Source organism: Serinus canaria, chromosome 4 (assembly GCF_022539315.1).
Source record: "Serinus canaria isolate serCan28SL12 chromosome 4, serCan2020, whole genome shotgun sequence".
NCBI lineage: Eukaryota > Metazoa > Chordata > Aves > Passeriformes > Fringillidae > Serinus > Serinus canaria.
Genome location: NC_066317.1, coordinates 47,642,450 through 47,666,169, shown reverse-complemented (window position 1 = coordinate 47,666,169; position 23,720 = coordinate 47,642,450). Strand labels below are relative to the sequence as shown.

Here is a 23,720-nt window from a genome sequence, read left to right as displayed (position 1 = left end):
ACCCCTCCACAATGCTGCTCTATACCACTGATTTCAGGCTTTTCCACTAAAATCAGATTTATCAAAAATCCACCCTTTTCCAACTTTCTCAATACATTATGAGCATAGTTTTTAAATTTGTAATCTACTCTAACAGGATATAACAGTTTCTGACCCTTCATTTGGATACTGAACACTGTTACAATTATCCTGCAATATAACTTGGATCAAAGTTTTCTCCCACAGAACTCGCTGTACCACAGTTCCCACACTGCCAGAGACTTCTGATTGCTTAAACAGATTGCTTAAAAATGAGAAATAAGGAAACAACTACTTATGCAATTATGAAAACATGCCACATACTGTTAAATGAAGATCTAACACATTAATACATGGTGAAATATTTGAAAACCACGTAATTATTTTTATCTGTGTATTTGTTTTTTCTGTATACCACTATATGTAATACATAGGAATTTCTTCTGTTCACAACTTGGTCTGTAGAAATACTAAAAACTAGAACATATTGAATGGCCAAAACAAACATCACAATATATGGACATCAAAGAAAAAATGCCTTTACCTTTGTAATTCACACTCAAATGTCTAGATAGATAACATTATGGATGCAAAGAATACAATCAATACTTACTGAAGCATGTTACTAGAGGTTTGAATTGCAGTCAGTACTAGAAATACTTTTATGAGGTAATTTGATTGTAGAAAGGTTGAAAGTAACATCACTACGCAACAGTAGTATAGTGTAGTTTCAAATCCTTTGTTTCATTACTTGGAGACTAATTTCTTTCACAGGTTAAGCCTCAGTATGTAAAATAAATAAGCCTAAATTTTACTAGCTTTAATTAGCTGACAAATCGTAGATAGTTTGCAGTACCTGAAGTCTAATTTCTTAACATGCACACATGAACATTTAAGAATTACACCCAGTATGTTGATATATGAAAAAGAAGTTAATTATTTTCAGAAAAAACACTAATTCTCATATAAGCAAAAAGTTCAATTTACCTTGTTTTTGTATCCAAATTCCTAATGACATTGATTCTTTGGAAAGCATTAGAATGTACTTTAAAAAGGTGGTAACCTTCCCATGGCTATGTAAAAAGGACGTAGATATTGCCCTGAGATTCTACTAATTTCTGTCAACAGCTGCCAGCAAAGGTGTAAACACTGAGCAGTGGCAAGTTCAAAATATAATAATTCATATTTTCAAAAGGGAGAAAAAAGGATAAAATTTTGTATCAGGAGGAAATGTATTAGAGAAAAAAACGTATTAGCAGTTACTTTATAAGCAAAACCTGACTTGTGACGTACTTGATGAAATACTCATTTTCTAGAACAGGAGCTAATAAGAAATGTCTATCATAAATGTATTTTGCAAGACATTTTATAATTATGCAGGAATTAGATAGACAGTTCCCTTAAATCCAAGAAAAAAGAATAAAAACACATTTTGAACTAATTATGATTATGACTTCCTATTATTAACAACATTTTTTTTTCTTTATAAGAACATAGCAAAGAGCTGTCCTTGTGTTAGCCACCCGGTATTAAATGTTTGCTGGTGAAACAGCAAAAGTGATAATGTAGGTCTTAGGATGTTAATTCTGACCATTGTAATGCTAACTATGAATGAAGGAACAACTGGCGCCTACTATTCACTCCATCCAGCCTTTGGCTTTACAAATGAACAACATGAATTGAGGTAAAAAAAAAAGTTTTTCTGCGTCATATTTGAAAGCCTGTCAGATTTTTTTTCTTTTACTGAGTTAATCCAAACCTAAAAGATTTAAAGCCGACATTCCCATTAAAGACAGAGGCCCTCTTTGTATTTTTTGGATGAAGAGGGGAAAAAATAAAATCCCACAGAGGTATTTCCTTCCTTTCTGTACAAGAAAGCTCCCCCCTCACTCTGTAGAAAACATTTTTGTTTCTAACTTTTCACATCTCTCTACACATAGGCAGGTCATCTGGGAAATGGCAAACCAATCCCTTTCAGACAATGGCACTAACAGGAGCAGCCTGTTCTGGGGACGGACTCTGGCTGCCTCTGTTTGTGGTTTACAAATTGTTCCTAATGTGAGAGATTTGTGGTCTATGCCAAGTCTTCCCCCTTTAGGCCTTGTGAAACCAAATGGAATCTGCCACAAAAGTGGCTCCCAGGGGAATTCAGAAGTAATCCAAAATGAGAGCTGGGAAGCCCAGTTTATTGTAGGACTTACAAATCCTGCAGGGAAGATAAATAATTTGTTGTATGTGTAATTCATGCTCAATGTTAAGACTTTCTAAAATAAATTAGCATTTTTTAAAGGTTAGATTTTTATATAGGTTCTCATTTTTCAAAAAAGAAATAATTGCTGAGAAATACTCTTTTTCATGATTTAGTGGCAGATAGAAATCCTGGCTGCAAAACACTTTTAAAGCACTGCTGAAGATAAAGTGTTAGGAAATTACATGTCAGAATGAACAGAGAATATTCGCTTTTTCCTCATTATGAAATGATCTGCCAAAACAGCTGGCTCAGATTTTAAAAAGTCTTTAAAAATAAGAAGAGAAAGTTGAAAACAGTGGAAAATTCTTGCTGCAGAAAAGCTTACCCTTTTGAGTTTATCTATTTCAAGTGTCATCTGGGTATGCATCTCCTTCCTATAAACTACAAAGCTATACAATACCTCAACAGCATCAAACTAGCAAAAGTTTCTCTTTTCAACCTACCGAAAAAACTTCATTAGTAGCAGTTATGTGCATGAGTTTGCCTTCATATATGCCAAAGGACTTACTGTTGCAGTAGTAAAACAGATCTGTATAACTTCCAGTGCAATGAAGTTCCTACAAGTAAGTTTGTGTATTGCCTCTAGTCTTTCTTTACTATGTAGAGTTTGAAAAACAACTTTTAGCTCCTTTTAATTAGGAACTGTGTTAGTTAGAATTGCAAAGAATTAAGTTCCTCTCTATTGGGATCTCTGGTTATTAGGTACATTAACCAAGACAGACCACTGGAAGCAGAGAAGATAAATTGGGCAGTTCAAAGATCAGCTCTGCTGTTCCTGTTTGAGAGAATGAGAATGTAACTACTGAATATGGAGAAGGACCTTTGAAGTATATCTGGGAATAGCAGATTCTGGCTCACAAATAAATGTCTGCCACTAGACCAAGTACAATTAAACATGAAGGTTTGAGGAGTAAAAATGGGAGCTACCTATCGGGAATTAAACGGAAAAATAAAAACTCCTTAGACAAATACTTTTGATTCCTGAAGTGAAAGACAAAAAGAAAACTTCAAATATAAATTATTAAATAGTTAAAATATGTTAGTATCAGAATGGTAACATAATTTTAGGCTCCCAGGTGAGGACAGATGACTAAAATGGATATGTTTTATGTGATGAACTCTGATTAATTTTAAAAAAATCATCAATAAATCACTTTTAAAAAAAAAGTAATAATATTCTCCACAAATGTACACTGAACTTTTTTTTCCCTAAACAAGATGTTCACATAGGTATAGAAAGGAAGACATACAGATTACTGATTTTTTTTTTTTTGTAAAGATTCATAGGTCTCAAAAGTCAAGCTGGGAAAACTTGGAAGGGGGTTGAAAGTGAATGTAGGATAATGCCTCTAAGGGCCTTCTGCTGAGGATGGGCTTGAGAAATATTTTGGACTATGAAGGAAAAGTCTAGCTTTTATTGTTGAATTATTTCCATGTTCTTGAATATTTAGTACACCAGTTATTTCCCCTGAAATGAAGACACAGAATTTGAATAATAGTTTAATCCAGACTGGTAAAAAAGCAGTGCAACAGAAAAAAAACAAAGCCAAAATAACCCCCAAACAGACAAGAAAAACCAGCTACCCTAGGTATTAGCCAATGAAGAATGACTATATTCCACAAGTTTTGTGATAATGAAGTGAGAATTGATAGACTTTGGTATTTGCTTACTATACAGAGCTCAAAGCAATTTTTTGAAATACAGATTGCCAACTCAGTTACCTGCCAGGTTTTCTTAAAAGCATGGCACAGTAATGCTCTTGTTTGGAGGAATTTAGAGAAATCATTACTTCCCAAATTTTAGGGGCGTTATTTATAACTCTCCCTGCTAACACTGAGGCAAAGCACCATGACAATTTTTCTTAAATATACAACCATTTAAATTTATTTATTATGCTGTATTCTGCAAAAGTTATTAAAAAATATGCAGCTGTTTTTTAAAAGTGCAAGAGACAACTAGCACCTTTTACAGCTGGAGGGACAACCCAGCAGGATGCAAGACCTCTAACATCCTAACAGAGAAGCTGCAGATGTATGGGCTGGATGAAGGACTGTGAGATACACTGAAAACGGCCTGAATGGCAGCTGGTGATCAGTGTCAGGCTGGCTGGAGGCCTGTAACTGAAAGTATACCCCAGGGGTCAATACTGGGTCCAGTTTCATTTTACATCTTCATTAAAGATTTGGATGAGAGGCAAAGTGTACCCTCAGGAAGTTTGCTACTGACACAAAATGGGGGGAGGAGTGGTAAATGCAGTAGAGGATTGTGTTGCCATCCAGAGAAACCTCAAAGGGCCGAAGAAATGGGCTGACAGGAACCTCATGCAGTTGAACAAGGAGGAATGCAAAATCCTGCACATAGGAAGGAACAACCCCAGGCAGCAATATATCCTGGGGGCCACCCAGGTGGAAAGCAGCTTGGCAGAAAAAGACTTGGTCCCAATGGACACCAAGTTGAAATGAGGCAGAAATGGGCCCTTGTGACAAAGAAAGTGAATGGTATCTTTTGGCTTCATTAGACAAAGTATCGCCAGCAGAGAGGAAGGCAGTCCCCTCTACTCAGCACTGATGAAGACACACCTAGGGAAGTCTCCAGTTCTGGGTCCCCAGTACAAGAAACACAGATATACTGAAATTAGTCCAATGTCCTGAAGAGTCTCTCATACAGGACAGAAACCTGAGACAGGTGGGATTATAGCCTAAGAGAAGGCTTAGGGGGATCTCTCACCCTGAGTGGAAGGTGCAAAGACAGAGCCAGGCTATTTCCAGTGGAGCCCTGTCATGGCTCAAGAGACAAGGAGAGCAAACTGAAACTTGAATCTGAACATTAAGAGAACCTTTCTAACTATCAGGGATTAAACAGGGACAAAGGTTGTTCAGAAATGTTGTAGTGTCTCCATCCTTGGTAACACTCAAAAGCTGTCTGGACACAGTCTGGGGCAACTCGGAGTAGTGTCAGAAATATTAGACCAGAAGACCTTCAGAGACCTGCTCAACTGTTTTATGATTGTAATCTATCCTGAACACTTTGCTTTGTAGGCTTTGCTCTACATTAGAGTAAAACCAATTCCCACTTTTGGATCAAACTTTAGACAAGCATCCTAATCGAGAAGACCTTTTCATTAGAGACCGAAGTATCTACATTTTCAAAAACATTATTTGGTGTGTTTTTGTGTAAAAAAACCCCAGTGTAGTAAAGGCATTAAAGGATGCATATCTAATATTTTAATAAGCATGATTTAATATAAGCAGATACTTGGCAAAATATGGAGAGAAGCAATATTTAAGAAACCAATGTTGTCAATATAGTATATTCTAATACACCTTTTCTACACAGTGCAGCTAAATCTCCCCAAAAGAAATATTACTGTTTTTCACAAGACTCAATCAAATGATCTTAAATTCTGTAAAATACATGCTTCTACCTTAACTCAAATTTCCGCCAGTAGTTTTATAAATCCCCTGGGTCAGACAGAGCAGAAACAGATGGTGCTCTGGAGAACTTTACAGTGCATTGTCTACAGTATGACAATAAATTAAAAAGTTCTGTGGATACTGAACTTTTGCTTTAGTATCCATGTCATACTTCTTATTCAAGTTAAGTATTATTATTCTAAGATATCTTATTAATCATATAGGTGTAAGAAAAAGAGGCCTAACTATTCAGAGCACAAAACAGTAACAAGGAGCATTACTAGTGTGAAATACACAACAGATTGATTTGTTTTTCACCCCTCCTCAATTACAGGTTTGCAACTCAGACCATAGCCAGATTTTTTCAAGAAAGAGATAATCATATTAGTTTAGAAATGTATCTATTTTTATAATTCAAAAATTATTCTGCTTTTTTTAGGAGGACTTAAAGAAAAAGTAGACCTTTTAACTGCAAGGATGGAAGCACTAATGGAAGGTTCTCACAGCTTTACAGCCTCCTAACATATGAATGGAGGCTGCTCTTATTAGGTGATGTAAGTTGCAGAAATTTCATTAGTTAAAACAGTAATTGAAAAAGGACTACACAGATATAAAAACACAGAACAATTTAATCACAGCTTCATTTATTTGTGCAGTTATTATAAACAATATGATTAAACATGGAAATTTCTGGCAATTTCCTGAAGATTAAAAATACATTTTTTTCAGTGTCACAGAACAGTTTTCTGTGTATTGAAGAGTTTCAGAGAAAAAAGAAAATACACCTGCAAAGCATTTATCAAATATGGACAGACTTGGCATTTACTTTTAAAAACTTATGCAAACTTCATCTGGGTTAAACAGAAAATAGCATAAGTTGTTTAAAATATTTTGAAAGTATATTTCAATCGTTTATTTATTATTATGTATTAAGTTGATACACAGAAGTATCAACTTGATTTATATCAATGTAGTAGAAAGACAGACCCAGGCAGTTGATTTTTTTCCTTAGAAAGACAGACCCAGGCAGTTGATTTTTTTCCTAAGTCCACAATAAAATTTTTCTTCTATTCTATGTAGTGACACCTTTTTCTGAAATTAAATGCAACTTGTTTACTGTAATGGGTCAAAACATACGGTGTTAAACCTAACAAAAAATGCCTACAAAGAATTCTATGTTGTTTTTTTTTCTGTTTCTTTTCTGTGCATCTATATTTAAAAGCACAGTCTTTACTAGTAAAATATTAAGAAAATAACCCATAAAGTTCCTTGTTCATATGCTTCCATACTAGACAGTACCAACAGAAAGCAAATGCATGAATAAACATTCCTGCAGATGTAATGCAAATTTTAATATAATAAAGACTATGCTACAGAAGATGCAAAGTTGTTATAAAATTAATGAAAGCTTTTGAAATGCTTTCAGTATTTCTCTCTCATAAGCTGTGCATCATAGATAGAAGTTAAATTCCTAGTTTTTTAGGATCTGTGTCTAAGACTAGAAGAATATAGTCCCTAATTCATAGAATAAACTCAAGGAAAGTAATTTTTAAATGAGTGATTTTAAAGTACAAGCCAAATAATATGAAAGTAAGCAGTAAGTTCCACTTAATTAATGATAAAGTAGTTATGCCTTGTTTCTAGTAAAAGACTTATGAAGTTGATTTGCTACACTACCTGACCTAGCTACACATACTATACAACATAATTAATTACTTAGGTTTTCACCCCTTTTTATCACATATCCTTCCTTAGTTTTATGGCCTATTTTTCCATTTTCTTCAGCTTCATAAAGCCCATTGCTTCTCTTGTAGTTTTCATCCATTTTTCCTTCTAGCCTCTGTCTGCCAAAAGACAATGGTGAACTGACAGTTTTCATCTGAACATCATCAATCAATGGAAATGAAAGACACTTTCTTCACTTGGAACTTTATTTCCTTAAGAAAAAACCCCACAACTGGAAAGAAACTGTTTTAAGGTTGCCAAGATGTAACTGGTTTCAGAATTTTAATATGGAAAGCTACTATAACCCAGATACCTACTATCAATCTCCAGCAGATAATCAGCTACAGGACTACAGTTATTTATATCTGGAGAACACTTGTGCCAGGATACCTTACTTATGTGAGTCAAAAGTCAAATTGCAACTCTTCTGGTGCACTACCTCTTTGACAACAAGTTATCACTACTTACAGACTACTTTGGCACAATGTTGAATTCAAAGTCTAAGAGTATTATTTTTGTTGACAGCTAGATCTCTTTAATAAAGAACCATTTCTAGAAGATCACAGGAATTACACTCTCTCAAAAAAAGGTGTTTTCACAGTAACTACAGGGTCTGAAAAGCTACCATCTAAAGCATTGTTATTTCAATAGTGAAGAATCCACCCTTTTGTCATACTGGGTATAACACACCATTTTATTTCCACTGTGGTTATCACCATTAAAGTTCTGCTGTCTTAAAAGCTACAAAGTTTTTACAAAATCTCTAAAACCAGCAAGTTCCAAAACCATTTTTTCTTCTATAAAATGCCGTATATATGAAGAAAAATGCTGAAGTATGATAGTTTCGATTACTTTAAAATAATATACAGAATTAGTTTTGAGTAGTGGAGGCAATGTAGTAATGTACAAGATCTACATACATACATAGGTAAGATGTGATACAGGGGAAAACCAGTTAGAAATTGTGTAATTTCAAATTCTTTTCCTTAGGTGTCCAAGTATTTAAGGTAACACCTTGTGCTTTCCATTAAAATATAGTAGTTATAGAAATGCCTATTTACTATTTTTTCCTCTAACTGTTTAAATAGGAGGTTGGATTTATGGGACTTAATTACTTTCAAGAGAGGGAGAGATATGCACCTACATTTCCCACATCCTACATATATTTTTAAATTGCTGAATTATATCACAGTGGTGGTGGAGTTAAAGGGACTCACTCTTTTACTGGTGTAAGGCTTGATTTAGTTGATAGGCTTTGAGAACCATTAGAGGAATATCTTTCTGACACAAGCAGGTATTCTCAGTTTCTGATTCCCACTGAGAATGCACATGAAACATCCCAGCTCGGGAGGTACTGGTCATGCCCAGAAGCAGACATTAGTGTCTGGGAAATTAATTCTTCAGATGTTTCTGGAACTGAATGGTATTGAGAATTTGGGATTGCAGTTCCAATTAAATCAGATAAGGTAGCAAATAAGCATCTTTTACAGATTCAATCCAATCTGGAATATTCAGAGCAGGTTTACACAAATGCAATTAAAAATGAATGAGAAACCACTAATTACTGTCAAAAGGTTCAAGATACATTACAATAATGCATTCCAAGCAGTGCATTGATCAAAAAGGAAGTGTGCATGACAAGCAGTTCATGAAATGTTATGGCGCCTCAAATTTTTTTGAGGCATTTTATGGAAGTACTTGGAAAATTTGTAAAATTCAAGATTAAAAACAGCCTTAACCAGCTACTACTGGTTACTTCATGATAAAAAAATGCTCCAGAAAAATAAGCACTGTAATTCTAAGAACTGCAGTTGGTAAGACTTTTCTTCAGAAAATTAAAGCTCACCTAAGAACTGCAAAGCAGCTTACCTGTCCATTCTTTCTCATTAAACCATATATTCACAGCCTGTTAGCTGAGCTCCATTTTCACAAGAGTAAAAATTCATTGTATTTTAAATAAACATGGCTGCCATATTGAAGGTATAAAAGACAGATGACATACGTACCTCTAGTTAGCAGAAGGATCCAATAAAGATTAGGTCTGTACTACAGACTGAAACAATATTTTTTCACACATTTGGATGTTAGTTAAAAGATATTTTTACCTCTCCTGACATATCCGGTGCCATAGGAATGACTGGCCACAAAGAAGAGTAGATTCCAAAAAACACTACCCAAAGTGCAATGCTTCCCCAGATTGCTATATGGCTGAACTGTGAAAACAAACCAAAAAAGAACAATTACCACAGATGCAATATAACATAAAGTAAGATCTTTGCCACCTAGTATTTAAAAATCTCTTTCGATATATTGGATTCAACTTCCATGCCTTGTATTAATTTCACTCTACTACTTCAGTTAGCTATTTCTTAAAGGAAAATTATACTATCAGCAGCAATATTACTGCATTTTAAGGCAATTTAAATTCAGTTACAGTAAGTCCAGAGCAATTTGATTTTTTCTAGTTTAAGTATTACATTTGTTGTAATTTTCAATATTGAGCACTATTTTTTGTATGTGGATATTCTGTCCTGCCACACAGTAACCACAGTTTGCTACTGAAAAACTGTTAAAGGGTACAATATAACAAGTAAGAAGAAAACAATACAATTATTCATCCATCATATTTCACAGAAAATTTGAGAATATGGTACAGACATTTGCTTACCAAAGTCCAATATGAGGTCTCTAATCCAGCCTTCAAACACACAGTCAGAACCACAAACTTCAGGAGAGAAAGACAGAGAGAGGATTCTTACTATGGGAATCTTAACAGACCGAAATTACTAGTTTGGTTAAACTTTCAGGAGAAGACAAGAAAAAGTAAATTGCTACTAGAAGACTTAAGGATACAACCCAGTAATAAACTAATAATAGAACATTAAGAATTACTAGCTTCCATTAATAATGGCCACTCCCTTGATTTGGAAAACTCTTCTTTTGCATTAGAAATCTTATCTTTGCTTCTTAGAACTCTCTAAGTCTGGCTCTTACAAAGGTGTTAGCATCTTTATTGACAGAATTTAGGTTACACAGAAAGGTTGGTGAAAAGTGTAGTAGTCCTCTTCACTAGAGACTGAAGACTCTTTAGCTACAGACAGGATGACTACACCAAGATAGATTTAGAAGACACAGATGCTGGACTGAAGAAAGCTTGGAACTGTTCAAGTTTACATTAATCTAAACTTGAAAAAACAACCAAAAGTTTTGTTCACTTCATTAGTAAATAAATCAGCTGCACCAAACCCTGAAAAGCCCAGGAGTTAAATGTTGGTAATATAAGACTTATGTTCTGCATATAAATAACATGTTGAGTAAGTCTGTTATGTCATTTTCATTATTCCCTCTGATCTTTTCCCTTTTCTTATCCTTGTACTTTTTATAGTCTCTGAAAACATCATGTTTGTAGGACATGCTCCATTTTAGCTTACAGATGAGCAGCAGGAGAAAAGTTTATAATCCCACAGCAAGGACTCGCTGATCCAGGAAAATTGTTTATCTCCTTTCTTTGAAATTCACTCAAGCAAGTTTTCTGTTTACCACAGAAATAGTTATGCCATTTTGTAACTCATTCATGAACGTGTATCACAAGTTTTGTTTTACATGTAATCTGAAGAATATTAGGTTGATAAAGGGAGTCACAAAGACCAAGCTCCAACTCTAACAGCTATAGTTTAAATTCTAGCTTGTTGGACAACTTGGCAGCACTGGTTGTCAGTGAGTCTGTTTGTATTGAACTTCAAGCAGCCTCAAAAATTCAGAAGAAGAAATGTACTTCAATCAGAAGCTGAAGCTTGTGATTGAACTAATTAAATATGTATGACAAATTTTTCACTCTGTCTGGTGCACAGAAAGATAGAAATACTGCCAGAAAGCTTTCACCTATAAGCGTATACTTTCAAGTCTGAAATCCTGAAATCTCCTATTTCAACTGTGCTTTAAGGACCAAAAAAAAAAAAAAAAAGTCACACTACCGCAATTTCATTATCTAAAACACATGTGAAATCTAATTAGAAGAAAATTGAGGATGATTGTGAGTATTATAATTTGCTTTGTCTATCCAGTTTGGGTTCTGTACGGGGATGCATGAGAAAAAGTTATGGAAAAATAACCCAAACAACCTCCTTTGGTACACTTGTTTGCTGCTTGGGTCAGTCATAAGAGAAGTAAACATCCTTCAGGATAAGATCAAACGTTGCTGCTGCATAGACAAAATGTATACACAAAACAAACACTGCATTTCTCTATAAAAGGAGGTACAGAGTGTGAGTATAGAGCCTTTACTGACCGTGATGGGATCAGAACTGATACCCCTAATAAAGTCACCAACTATGCACAGCCACTCCCTCAAGAATATGGGATTTATTGCTCCCTCCTCTGCTTCATCCAAACTTACAACAAATCCTACCCAGGAAGCAAGAACTCAAACTGGTATTCTGTATAAATACTGAGCTTTAAAAAAAAAAACTCTCTAAAATGGTCATACAGATATTTTCACAGCACTCCATTCCTATTTGGAATTTATGTTTAAAGAAATAATTCCAGGACATGTTATGAATCATTGCATATTTCTGAACTTTATTTGTGGATCCAAAGAAACTAAACTATATCAACTTCTGAATTCCTTTCTTATTGACTTTTGCAGAACTGATGACTACAGACGTCTGAAAACCACATTGTAAACAGTACGAGGAATGAGAATTACCTTAGCCTCAGAATTTTGATATGACTGACAACTGTTACTACTCATATACTTCAAATGAACAGATTTAAGAAAAATAAAACTCTTCACCCTAATTTTGAAAATCTCTCCAAAAACCACGTATGTTTCAGATTTCCTTGCATTCCTGTGCAAGAGCAGGAAAACATCAATTGCAACTTCTATATTTCTCCAGACTTTTAAACTGAAGTGAAGGAAAATAGTTTTTTTGGGATATTCTTGACCACTCTGCAGGTTAGTAGCAAGAAATTGACCTCTCAAGATGGTCAAGTTTCAGCTCCCCTAGTTGAGAAGCAGTTGCAGAACGTGACATACGAGCAGCATTGTGACCTCTGTTTTAGCATGCCTCTAGAATATTCTCCTTTTATTTCAGTTATGGTGTTTCCTTATTCCCCAAAGAAGTGATTTTGATGTGAATTCATATTACAGCCCTCTTACTTTAAAGGAAGAATTCATTTCTTTTTTGTACCTGGCAACAGTGAAGATCTTGAAAAATTAATTATACTTTTAACATTGAAGAACAGAGGACAGTAAGCATAAATCTAATTTTGCTTCTAAGAGAGATCTTGGAAGACCCACTGTTGAGTAACATTCATATCTAGTAAGTGAAAAACATATATTTAGCTTTAGTAATTTATTCTAGGAGATAAAAGATTAAAAGGGAAAAAAACAATTATGACTACTATCTATGACAGCAACAGAAGTTTACTATTAGGTATGGACCAGTTGTATTTCTGGTGGTCTGATTGCCTCTGAAAAGGCATTCCACAACCTTTATTCAATATGGCTCAATGCCTCTTTTAAGGCCTCATGATAAATTAAGAGAGAGAGAACAGGATTGTATCATCAGAAGTCCACAAACCACTTCTATAATCAACAACCTGAGATTTCTCCAATGCAAGTGCTTAAACTAAAAGAATTCCCATTATTTAAAAAACCAGACAGTTAACAGCAAAGAACAAATGTATCTTCTGCATCTTTATTAAACTGTTTTGTTTAAAAAACTGGAATTAGAACACAAAGTGCACTCCAAAGCTTCTCAAAGAGTCATTCAAGAGCCATTTCTTAAGGCACTTTGTAAGGCACTGCACTGAATTAAGTCATCTATGAACAGGATTAATAGTAATAGTAGCAGCATATCTTTACAATAGTTAGAGCCAGTGTAGACTTACAGTGTATACAGTGTTACCCAGGAGCAGGTAATCAGAAGTTTTGCCATTGCCAAATACAGTACCTGGAAAAGGAAGCAGCGATGAAAATAAAAACATTTAAACATCCACAACAGGACTATATAATCTTAATTTTTATACAAAAGAGATGGCAGCACTTTCTACAGGGTACTAAGAGATTTCTTGAACTGCACTGAACACTAGGGAACTATGACTTGTATCATGTTTAGTGGTCTAAAACTTTCAGGGACTTCAGGCATTATGCAGAAAACAGGAACTTCTTGTGACACCATATACCAGTAAGACCAACTTTGTATTCAGTAGAGTGTAATTAGAGTTTATTTTAATATCAGAGATATAAAATCTTATCTTCAGAAATATCTGAAATATAATGGTTATGGTATATATTGATTATAATATGTAAGTAAGCAGAAAACTTAGAATCAGATTTTCATAAATTCTGTTATTTTTGGTATGGAAACTTATCTTTGCTGTTATCCATATTTCTGAATTCAACTTCAGTAAAAATACAAAATATACTCAGTTTAAATTCTTGAGATGCTTGTCATTCATAAAATTTTCAAAATTTATCCAACCCAAATATTTGCACTCATATAAGTACATATCCATTTGGCACAAATGGAAACACACACACACACACACACACACACACATCAGTTATGCAGAGGCAGAGCTCTCAAGAGATGCATTTTCATAAAAAATCTTATTTTCATAAAAACCACATGTTTCCTAAGCTTAAGATTCTAAAGCAGTGAATTTTCCATTATTTATCAGAAGTTCATGACTATTTTTACAGCATAGGCTTTTCTGGTCCCAGTTCTGTCAAATTTATTTTTAGATGTGGGATAATCAACCACTGAATTATTATGAAGAAATTCCTCATTCACAATTAAAAGTCCTGAGGTGGCTGCATTTTTCCATGTTCAGTTTTGAAATGCTTTTATCATTCAAGACTGTTCATATACTGCAACTAAATCAGCAAAATTATAACACTCTTGCTGTAGAGGTTCTAACCACTGGGATATTGCTTTTTACTGCATTAAAGAGTGTTAAATGTTGTGTATGTAGTAAGTAAGGATGAAAGTAAAAGACAATAAGAAAAAGAAAAGAATAATAAAGAAGGATTTTTAAAAAGCTGTACTGGGGGAAAGAGAAGAATAAAGGTATTTCTTTCTGGGGTGAATTAAGGGATGGATTTATAACTCCTGATTAAACTGGACAGAGGAAGGTGACAAAAATGGTGATAAATTCTGATAAAAACAGTTGGAAACACTTATTTTCCACTATCTCAGCTGGCATATGGTATATTAAACACTGCCAATTAAGTACATTTTCATATTTGTGTTGAATGTTTTTCTAGCCTTCATATCATCTTTATATATGCTTGAAATTAAATCCATTTTTGTTGTGGATGAAGAATGCTCCTCTCTAAAAGCTTTTCAAGACTTGTGAAGACAGTTTAACACAGAAAAAAATTATGCATTTCCTGATATGCTGGAAGAGACAGCAGGGGACAACTTTACAAAAATAGTAGGATAGAAGTCCTCCTTTAACCTAGCTGTCTCCCATTCCATGATGAGGAACTCACAATGGCTGCATCCTTAGCTCTAGTGATAATGGTTGCATTTCTGACACTTCCCCTATTTAACTTTCTCCCTGGACAGACAAGCACACCAAGAAGGACTACAGGAGCTCAAGCCTGAAAAAAAAGAGCTGAGACTATAGCTTAAAGATTATACAAAAGAGAGAGCACCTGGTGAATTTATTAGTACATGCAAATTTGGCTTCTCCCATTTATGCTGACAAAGTTGCATCTGTAGAAGCTTCTGTGAAGACTGATGTGTCACTTTTTGTATCCACATGACATTACACAGGATGTAAATTTTGTGTACTGTACAATGGTAAGGTCCCATGGAACCAATTCTGACAAACAATTCTTACAAATCCATACTTATTCTCTGATCACATATTTCTTCATGGAGTCTACTATGCAGTTTGAAATTTTCTGCTTTTATTTCAGATAATAAACAGGTGGACAAGCAAGACTATGACTAAACAGGAGAATTTGACCAACAGAAGGGCGCCAGGAGATTTTAATCATCTTCAAGATTTGGTTTTCAACATTCTAATAAATACCTCCTAATATAGCACTGCACTGCTTTACAATATATACCTAGCAGCAAAGAGCATAGTGAGAATAATACAGAGGAATAGGCAGGCAGCTAAGCCTATTTCCACCAGTCAGAGTGCTGGGACTCAGCACTCTAATGTACAAAGCTAAGCTATAACTTCCATATTTCAGGATGTACCTGCACCTCTTCTTTCTTAAGAGAAGGTGGAAGCAGGGACTTGTTCTCAGAAGTTCCTGTCTCTAGTACTCCTTAGGAAACTCATAGCATTATTTCCCTTTCCTGTTCATATATACGGAACCCGGTGATTTAATTAATAGCATATCATTTTTTCTGCACTTTGATCTCCTTCATGTAAAACTCTGAGCACCGCTAGACTCATCCTAGGTACTGATTATATCACCTCATGATGTACACAATTTCACCAAATCCCAGTTCTGCTCCCTTACCCATCCTTTCTCCAGCAATGAAAGGGGAAGGCAGTGGGCAATTTGTTCAGACTCACAGAGGCCACGTGCCAGCAAGACAGTTCTAGCCCAGGGTTTGTGGGCTGAGGAGGCTGAGCTCTCACAAGTGCTTGTACAGGTATCTCTGCCATTCACAAATGAACTCTACCCTGCATCACCACAGACAGTCATTGAACATTTATCCATTATGAAATGCATAAATCTCTCCCATGGATTGGCTACAGCTTTGAATAGGGATTTCAGTTTGAATTTGAGATGATGGTTTTATAGTATGCACTGACATTCTGGCAATCTCATTCCTCCTGGGCCATCTAAACCTCTCCAATGCAAACTGTTGCCACTGAACTTACATTCAGTGTGATGTGAGTGGGCCTTCAGAGAAAATAGGCTGCCACATCCCTCCCTTTACCCATTAGGAGTCACAGAGTGTTTTTTCCTTGAGCTTTTAAGGTAAAAGCAGCTGTTACTCAGCTGAGCTGAGCTGCTCATCTCAGCACTTTCAAAGGTCCATGAGAACATTTCTGTCCCCTATGCCAGCGCAGACTGCTTGGCTACATCAACAAAACTGAAAAGAGATTAATTTTCAGAAAAGCTGCGAGGTACACACTTGCTTTTTTTTCTCCCCACAAACTGGAAACAAAACAAAACCCCACCTTTATGAGACTTCTTCCCGCCCCAAACATTCCCACAAAATGGAAGCAGTGCTTTCAAGTTTCCTTTAATTAGCCCCACTTTCCTCTCAACCACCCCATCTCCTTCTGCAGCTCAACTATATACAACAGTTGAACTAAAACATGGACAGGACTGAGCAGTCCAAGATGCCCCTGTTCCTCAGCCACAGTCCCACTCTTAGAAATATAAAATAGCAGATTATGGCCTTGAACTAACAGGACAGAATGTATACACATTAAACCAAATGCTGACAAAATGTAAGAGACAATACAAGAGATCAAAGTGTTTTAGGATTGTGTATGTATTTACCATGGTAGTGTATTTCATAAAAATTAGCATAATTAATTAGCAATCTCTTTTTCTCCATCTTGTTTCAGCTTACATCAACACTACTGAAATGATTAAATGTATATGTACATATTATTATTCCTGCTTTTACACAGATCTTAAATAAAACATTTTATGTATATGGCATCGGGTTTAGTTCTAGAAATGGTATATTGAAATTTAATCACATTGAACTGCTATTATTTATAAAGGTTCCCTTACAAAAAAGATAATATTTAGAAATTTTTTACTTTTCAACATTTATATTTTATTTTTCATAATACTTACCATGCTGGAGGGCTTTTAGTGGAAACCAAAACAGAATGAATGAATGGAAGAGGCCATTTAAACAATGAACCCAGAAAACCTAAGAAAGAGAAAACAGAAAATCCATGAGAACCATTTGCAATAAACTAGCTCTGTGAACCCTGACCTTTCTTTTTATCCGTGTGTTAGATTCACAAAATGTGTTTTTGTTAGGCCACCACTGTGAAGTAATATAACTGACAGGCACTTTCTGCCTCTTAGCTCTTTATGGGTCATTTGTTTATTTTTATGCTTTGAAAAAAAAGTGTGTATTATCTCCTCCTTTTAATTTCAATTCAGAAGGGAAATTAAAATATAAAAATATAGGAATATAATCAGAAAAATAAGACTAAACTAGACAGCTGGAACAATTGCTACATTCTAAGTGGGGAATTAAAAAGGACTCTAGCTTTTACAATTTGCATTTAGTCTAAGAATAAATTTAGATAGCAGAAGAATGAAAACCTGAGTTACACATATGCCTAACCTATATATTCCTACACACAAAGGAATTTAAAAAGGACAAATATGAGTTTATTCCTTAAATTTCTCCTTGCATACTCCACTCTTGAGGAGCACAATTTGATCATATTAAAATTCCTTTAATGTATTTGCTAAACAATTGAAGTTTTACTTCCAAACTTATTTTCTATTGTAAAAGATGACTTCTGCAAAGGATTGTATTAAGAAAAAACACTCTATTAATGCTTTCCATAATATACTGCATAATGACATAAAAAGACAATAAAAAATATATAGCCCATTTCCTTCAGTATGGCAACATTGGTTTTTTTTCACTAACAATGCTTTTGAATGTTATGTCTTTTATGGTGACTGACTGATGTGTATCTAGAGTGGTAAGGTGTTTGAACAATTGAAATTAAGTTGCCTGTCTCGCATTTTCCACAGTCTCAATGTCTTTTGTTAGATTATTCAGCTACACTTGGTTGCATGGTCCAATTTACACTCTAATACTTTGCACATTTAAACTTGTGCTACTCATTAACCTTTGTCTCTCCTTCTTGCTATGTCATTACCAGAAGTTTTTATTTGACAGAAAGCACAGGTGGGTGCAAGAAAAATTAGTTCTACTTTTCCATTTTCCTGACCAATTCTTTTTGTCCCATGCTAATCCTTTAACCTCTGTCATGACCTCATAACCTTTGATCCCTTTTACCATAACAAATATCTGCATCAATATTCAAGGCAGTAATGTTTCCAAATCTTTAACACCAACTATTCAACTTATATAGGTGGGAATTTTGTAGCTGGTGAGTTTGTAGACATTTACTCATAGAAAATGTTGTATGGGAACAGTCACAGAATTTCCAATTAAGTCAACAATAAAATGAAATAAAAATAAATTAAAGCTTATTTTAGGACAGAAAAGCAGCTATTATACTTACACTGTTTATTAAAGCTATCACAACACAAAAGTGTCTGTATTTATGAGACCATGAAAAGCCTCATATTTGGAAAGCATTCACAGGGACACAAGTGACAGTGTTACAGTATCCTTACAACTTTCAGGCTGGGCTTTTGTAGGTGAAGGGATGAAATGAGGAAGAAGGAGAAGAATCTCATATGTTTCAGTGAATAAAGATAGTTTAGACAAATAATTATGTATATATTGGGGTAACTCCAATTATATACCACAAGTAGTGCAGATATAAGAGTTAAGTATGCTGTAACAGCTCTGCATATTTACTACAGACCATGACATGTAAGCATTGTTAATTCCAGGATATATTGAAAATGTCTCCAAGTTCAACATAAAATGACATTACTTGAAATGTCACAATTATATTTATGAAAAAAAAATCAGAAGAATAATTTACAAAAGTCAAATACTCATGAAATCACAAATTCAGGCAAAAGTTTAAGTTAGTTTTTTTAAAAGTTTTTTTAAGCGCAATGCTGTAGAAATCTTCTGTATTTTATGTGTACATTCTTTTACTACTACTTATGCTAGTATCTCTAAGATGAACATCACCCATTTCCCATAGCTTCAGATTCTTTTTGATCCACACTGCCACATTTTTGTCTCCAAGTATTTTTTACTAAAACTCAAAATTAAACCATAAAATCAAAACTCCAAATTGACGAAGAACAGTACCATGTCCCTCCCTCTACAAATCTAGTGACAGTTCTTATTGTCCACTGCAACACTTCTCCACAGGCTTCAGTAATCCATTTCCATATAACAGTACAAATACATACAGCCCAGCAACAGTGAGGTCTAATCACTTCTGCCTACAGAAGACAGCTTTATTACCAGCAGGAAAAAAAAAAAAAAAAAAAGGGAAAAAGGATTAAAAAAATGAAAATCTAGTTGTCCATTTCCATACTTGGTAAAAATGAATATATATATATATATATATATATATATATATATATATATGTATGATTTGTACCACTCGCTGACAAGTATATACCTGGAAACACTAGCAATAAAAATTCCCTCAATTATTAATTATGAGCAGCATAGAACAAAAAGGATAACTATACTGAATTCCTATGAATTTTTGCTTTATGTTTAATTTTTACAAATATCTACCTTAGTATTAAAGTCCAGTGCATTTTGGGAGGTCTTGTATAACTCAGGGTATTTCAGCATGTTTTCTTTTCGGCAGGATCTCTCAAATATTCCAAGAGTTAGAGGAGGCATTGCTGTAAACATCTAGGTCGTTTAAAAAGAAAAAATTGCTAAATTTTAGAGTTGAGGATTTGCTTAAAGATTGCTTACTCAAGAAACATTAATGGTTAAATGTACTTAAAGGCACACAAAATTTCTTACCACATTGTAAAGACCTATACACCATCTTTCAAAAAGAATTTGTCCAGAAAAGCCATTGACAAATGCAAACCAGACCTGCAAAAGATCAGAACTGTGTATTACTCAAATGTCTTGCAAGTTACAATAAGCAGATTTTTCCTGAGCCTCTCAAAAAAGGATACACATCTACAACACAGTTGAAAATGTTGTGGTTTAAACCCATATGAAAAAATTAATTCTAAACCCAACTTTCAATCAAGAACAGACAGCGGGCAATCTAGTCAGAAATGTGAGCAATTCCGTGTAAACAGGAAAACATTCAAAGGAGGTAACTATTTTCAGAAGAACTGTCAGGTTCTTTAAGCTTTTAAGAGTGATTTAAGCTCACTTAATTCTTAATGAAATAAAAATTCTGAAAAATATGGGCTGGTGGAGGGGGAACCTACAGATGAGTAGTCATGGTCTTCCCATTGTTAGCAAATTTGACTAACAGAATTCAGAGACTAACCTGCTGTTTGGAACTTAAAAGTACCAATAATCCTTACTCATGAAAGGATTAGGTTTTACCAGAGCACTAAAGCAGAACTACTTAGTTAAGAAACACTAACTCAGCTACAGGGTACTGTAGAGAGGGAAGTGGACATCTCTTTAACTGCATAATTTTTATAATTTTTTGCTAAAAGGTTAAATGAAAGCAGATTTAATTTGAAACACGTGAGAACATATTTTTTAATGGATGCAGCATATCTACTTTCTCCTATTATTCTCATCCCTGAATTAGTTCAATGACAAAGTGGAGAAGCAGCACATCTGATGAACCTTTATTACCAAGTTACACTGAACCTATATGGTCTAGGAAAAAATGTAAGCTCTCAGGTAAGACAAGTCAAAATCATCTGACCATTCTACTCCATTTAACACTCAGGTTTTTAAAGTGAATTTTTAGATGCTGCTTTCTTACAGTTCACATTTCATTGAACTTCATTAAGGAAGCATGAATGACTACAATCAATAGGTAAGTTTATCAATACGTACCCAGCCTGACCTCCAGGTGACTGGATTCTATGACCAAAGTCAGATTTTTTTTAAAAGTCATGTGGTGCAATGTCTGAACATGTCTGTGACTACTTTGAGATAGAAAACATCCTAATTTGATAACTATTAACACAAAAATTGGCAGATAAAATCCAGCCAAAATTGCTGTTTGTTCAACAGATAAGAGTAATTTTTTTTTTTTTTGGCTGCCACTTATTAAAACAAGATTGAATACAAAATCATGACTGTTCAAGGCTGAAATACAGAAAGAGAGAATACCCTGAATTTTCCAAATCTAATAATTCTAATTTTGTTTACTTTGATAGATTAAAGTGCAGCAAGCACAATTTTCTAACCTTTCAGACTACACACTGAAAAGACAATGGAATTACTTTATTTAAGCTAAATCAGATTTTTAGCAGCTTTTGTATTTTGATTTTTGAATTTCAAAAGATGAATTATGATTTAATTGTGATGAATTTATTGGCCGCAGTTTCTAGGTAGCTGACTGTAACAGTGCAAGATGAGTACATAATCAATTGTACATTACAGAATAATTAATTATGCATTCAACATCAGTAAAACTGAGGCTTTTTCCCCTTGTTTGTATCAAATACTGGAGTAAATTTCAGAAATACTGATTTGAAAGGGTTAGGGTGGTGGAAGATACGTGACTCAGTAGCTGGTCGTAAATATGTGTACATCTCATTGCTGGGAATTGCAAATAGAGTTAAGAAAAGTATCACTCTCTAGGAGGAAAATAGAAGACCACAAATATACATAGACTTGACCCTTCATAACCCAAGGAGTGTATGGAAAAGACATTAACTTTCAACTGTGATTTAACTAGCAGGCAAAGTGTTATAAACCACTAATTTTAAATGAAAGGCCTAAATACATACACTGAATCTATTCCACATGTTGACTGTTCTTACAGGTAAATGATGTTAAGCAACAGTTGGAAATGTTTTGGAGTGACTTTTAAAAAGCAAAGCAAGCATTTAGAATAAAATTTTACTTTGCAATGGAATGTTGCTTTCAGCTTATTTTGTACAGAATTTAAGTCAGAATTTTCAAGGTGTTTAAACTGAAAATGGTTTTAGTATAAAATTGTAAAGAAATCCTTTAGGGCATAGTACCGACTCCCTGAAATATTAGCATTTACTTTTTTCTAAAGAAAGCATGCAAGTTATAAGCATTTTATTTCATTTTAGTGTAATAAGGGACTGGAATGTATCTTGGTCAGAGACCTAGATGGAAACTAAAGAGAAATCTGGTAGCATCTCTAAGTCCTTAAGTTCTTATGGAATATATCAATAAAAGTCTATGAAGAAGAAACCTTTCAATGTGGCTAAAAGCAGTGGTCTCTGGTAGAAACACTACTTTTAGTGGAATACCACATATCTGACTTCAAGAGATAAAACATCTTTAGTATCTAAGCAGAAACATTAATTTTATATTATTTACAAGATAGTATTTGAATGTTCACGTTAAGAACAACTGGTTCATGCCATAATGGCTCAAAATTAAAAGATCTAAAAGGTGGGAAAAGAAAAAACAAAGAACAAATACAGCCCTCACCTCAAACTATAAGAGAAGAAGAAAATAACCCACCTATTTGCCTTAACTTCTGAATCTTTGGCCCTAGAAAATTACACTCTTAACCCTATCTGAAAAAAGTAATATGGAGCTTACTACATTATTAATAGTGACAAGAAACACTTGCTCTGCAGTGGGCAATTTATTCAGAGACAAGAGTGTTCCGTCCTAGTTATGACAGACAATGAAAGCAGCTGTAACCGCAAAACAGGTTTTTAGGATGCTGGACATAACACTGATTTAGGAGCAGACTCAAACATTCCTCTCCTAGGGTACAAGTCTTATCAAACAATTCAAATTACTAATCTAGTTCCCTTTTACAGAAGGAAAGATGATTGGTGCTCTTAAAAAGTATCTTAGAATATATATGTAAACAGGCAGTGAAAATTAAACTATTCTGTAGTTCAATGCCTACAAAATTTTCCATTGCAAAGGAAAGATTTAGGTCCCCAGCCTGTCTAAAATGAGATGGACCTCAAAAAGATCCTTGTATTTCTAAGTTTTCCAACCATGTAATGCAAAAATGTGGGCATGAGCACAATCACTTTCTGCTGTGTGTGTTTCAAACTGAACTTGGTGCATTTTGCACCCCTCATGTTAGTATGGCACAGTGAACCACAGCAGCTGAACTGTGCAGCTCAGACCCAGTGTGAGTATGCCCAGAAGCCTGCTCATGTTTGGGGTTATGCATTATGGGGGTTATGCATTACATGATCATGGGTATTCATCTGGCATATCAGGCAAAGGAAATAGGAACACAATGGTAAACTCCAGTTATGGACATACACAGCTTGGGGGAAGAGGGAAAATAACCTCCCCATCATCCAAAGTTTATGGAATAAAAGTAAGTCATTACAGCTTTAATTACCTAATAAATTATTTTCAGAGTATCACCTAAATTGCTATAAACAGCCATTTTTAAACATCTGTGACCAAACTTTAAATCTCAGCTCCACTCATCTGTTTTTTCTGCTTGTCTTGGTCTTTTACTCTTTCATTTGATGTTTCATGTTGGGTATAAATCAAATCTTATTTTTTAAAACTGTAAAAGTTTTTTACTTAATATGAACCAGTTATTTTGCTAGTTATTA

General features: G+C 34.5%; 1 protein-coding gene across 6 annotated transcripts in view; it reads right to left on the bottom strand.

Moving 5' to 3' along the window:
* Window positions 1-23,720, bottom strand: part of ATP8A1 (ATPase phospholipid transporting 8A1) — a 95,828-nt gene that overhangs the window by 11,089 nt on the left and 61,019 nt on the right. For all 6 annotated transcript variants that reach the window (XM_030239043.2, XM_030239045.2, XM_050973638.1 and 3 more), the window contains 6 exons: window positions 20,017-20,091; window positions 19,777-19,899; window positions 17,202-17,280; window positions 13,301-13,362; window positions 10,077-10,133; window positions 9,514-9,621 (listed from right to left, as the gene is read on the bottom strand). In XM_030239043.2, the coding sequence (XP_030094903.1) occupies window positions 9,514-9,621; window positions 10,077-10,133; window positions 13,301-13,362; window positions 17,202-17,280; window positions 19,777-19,899; window positions 20,017-20,091 (504 nt within the window). The remainder of the gene's footprint in view (window positions 1-9,513; window positions 9,622-10,076; window positions 10,134-13,300; window positions 13,363-17,201; window positions 17,281-19,776; window positions 19,900-20,016; window positions 20,092-23,720) is intronic.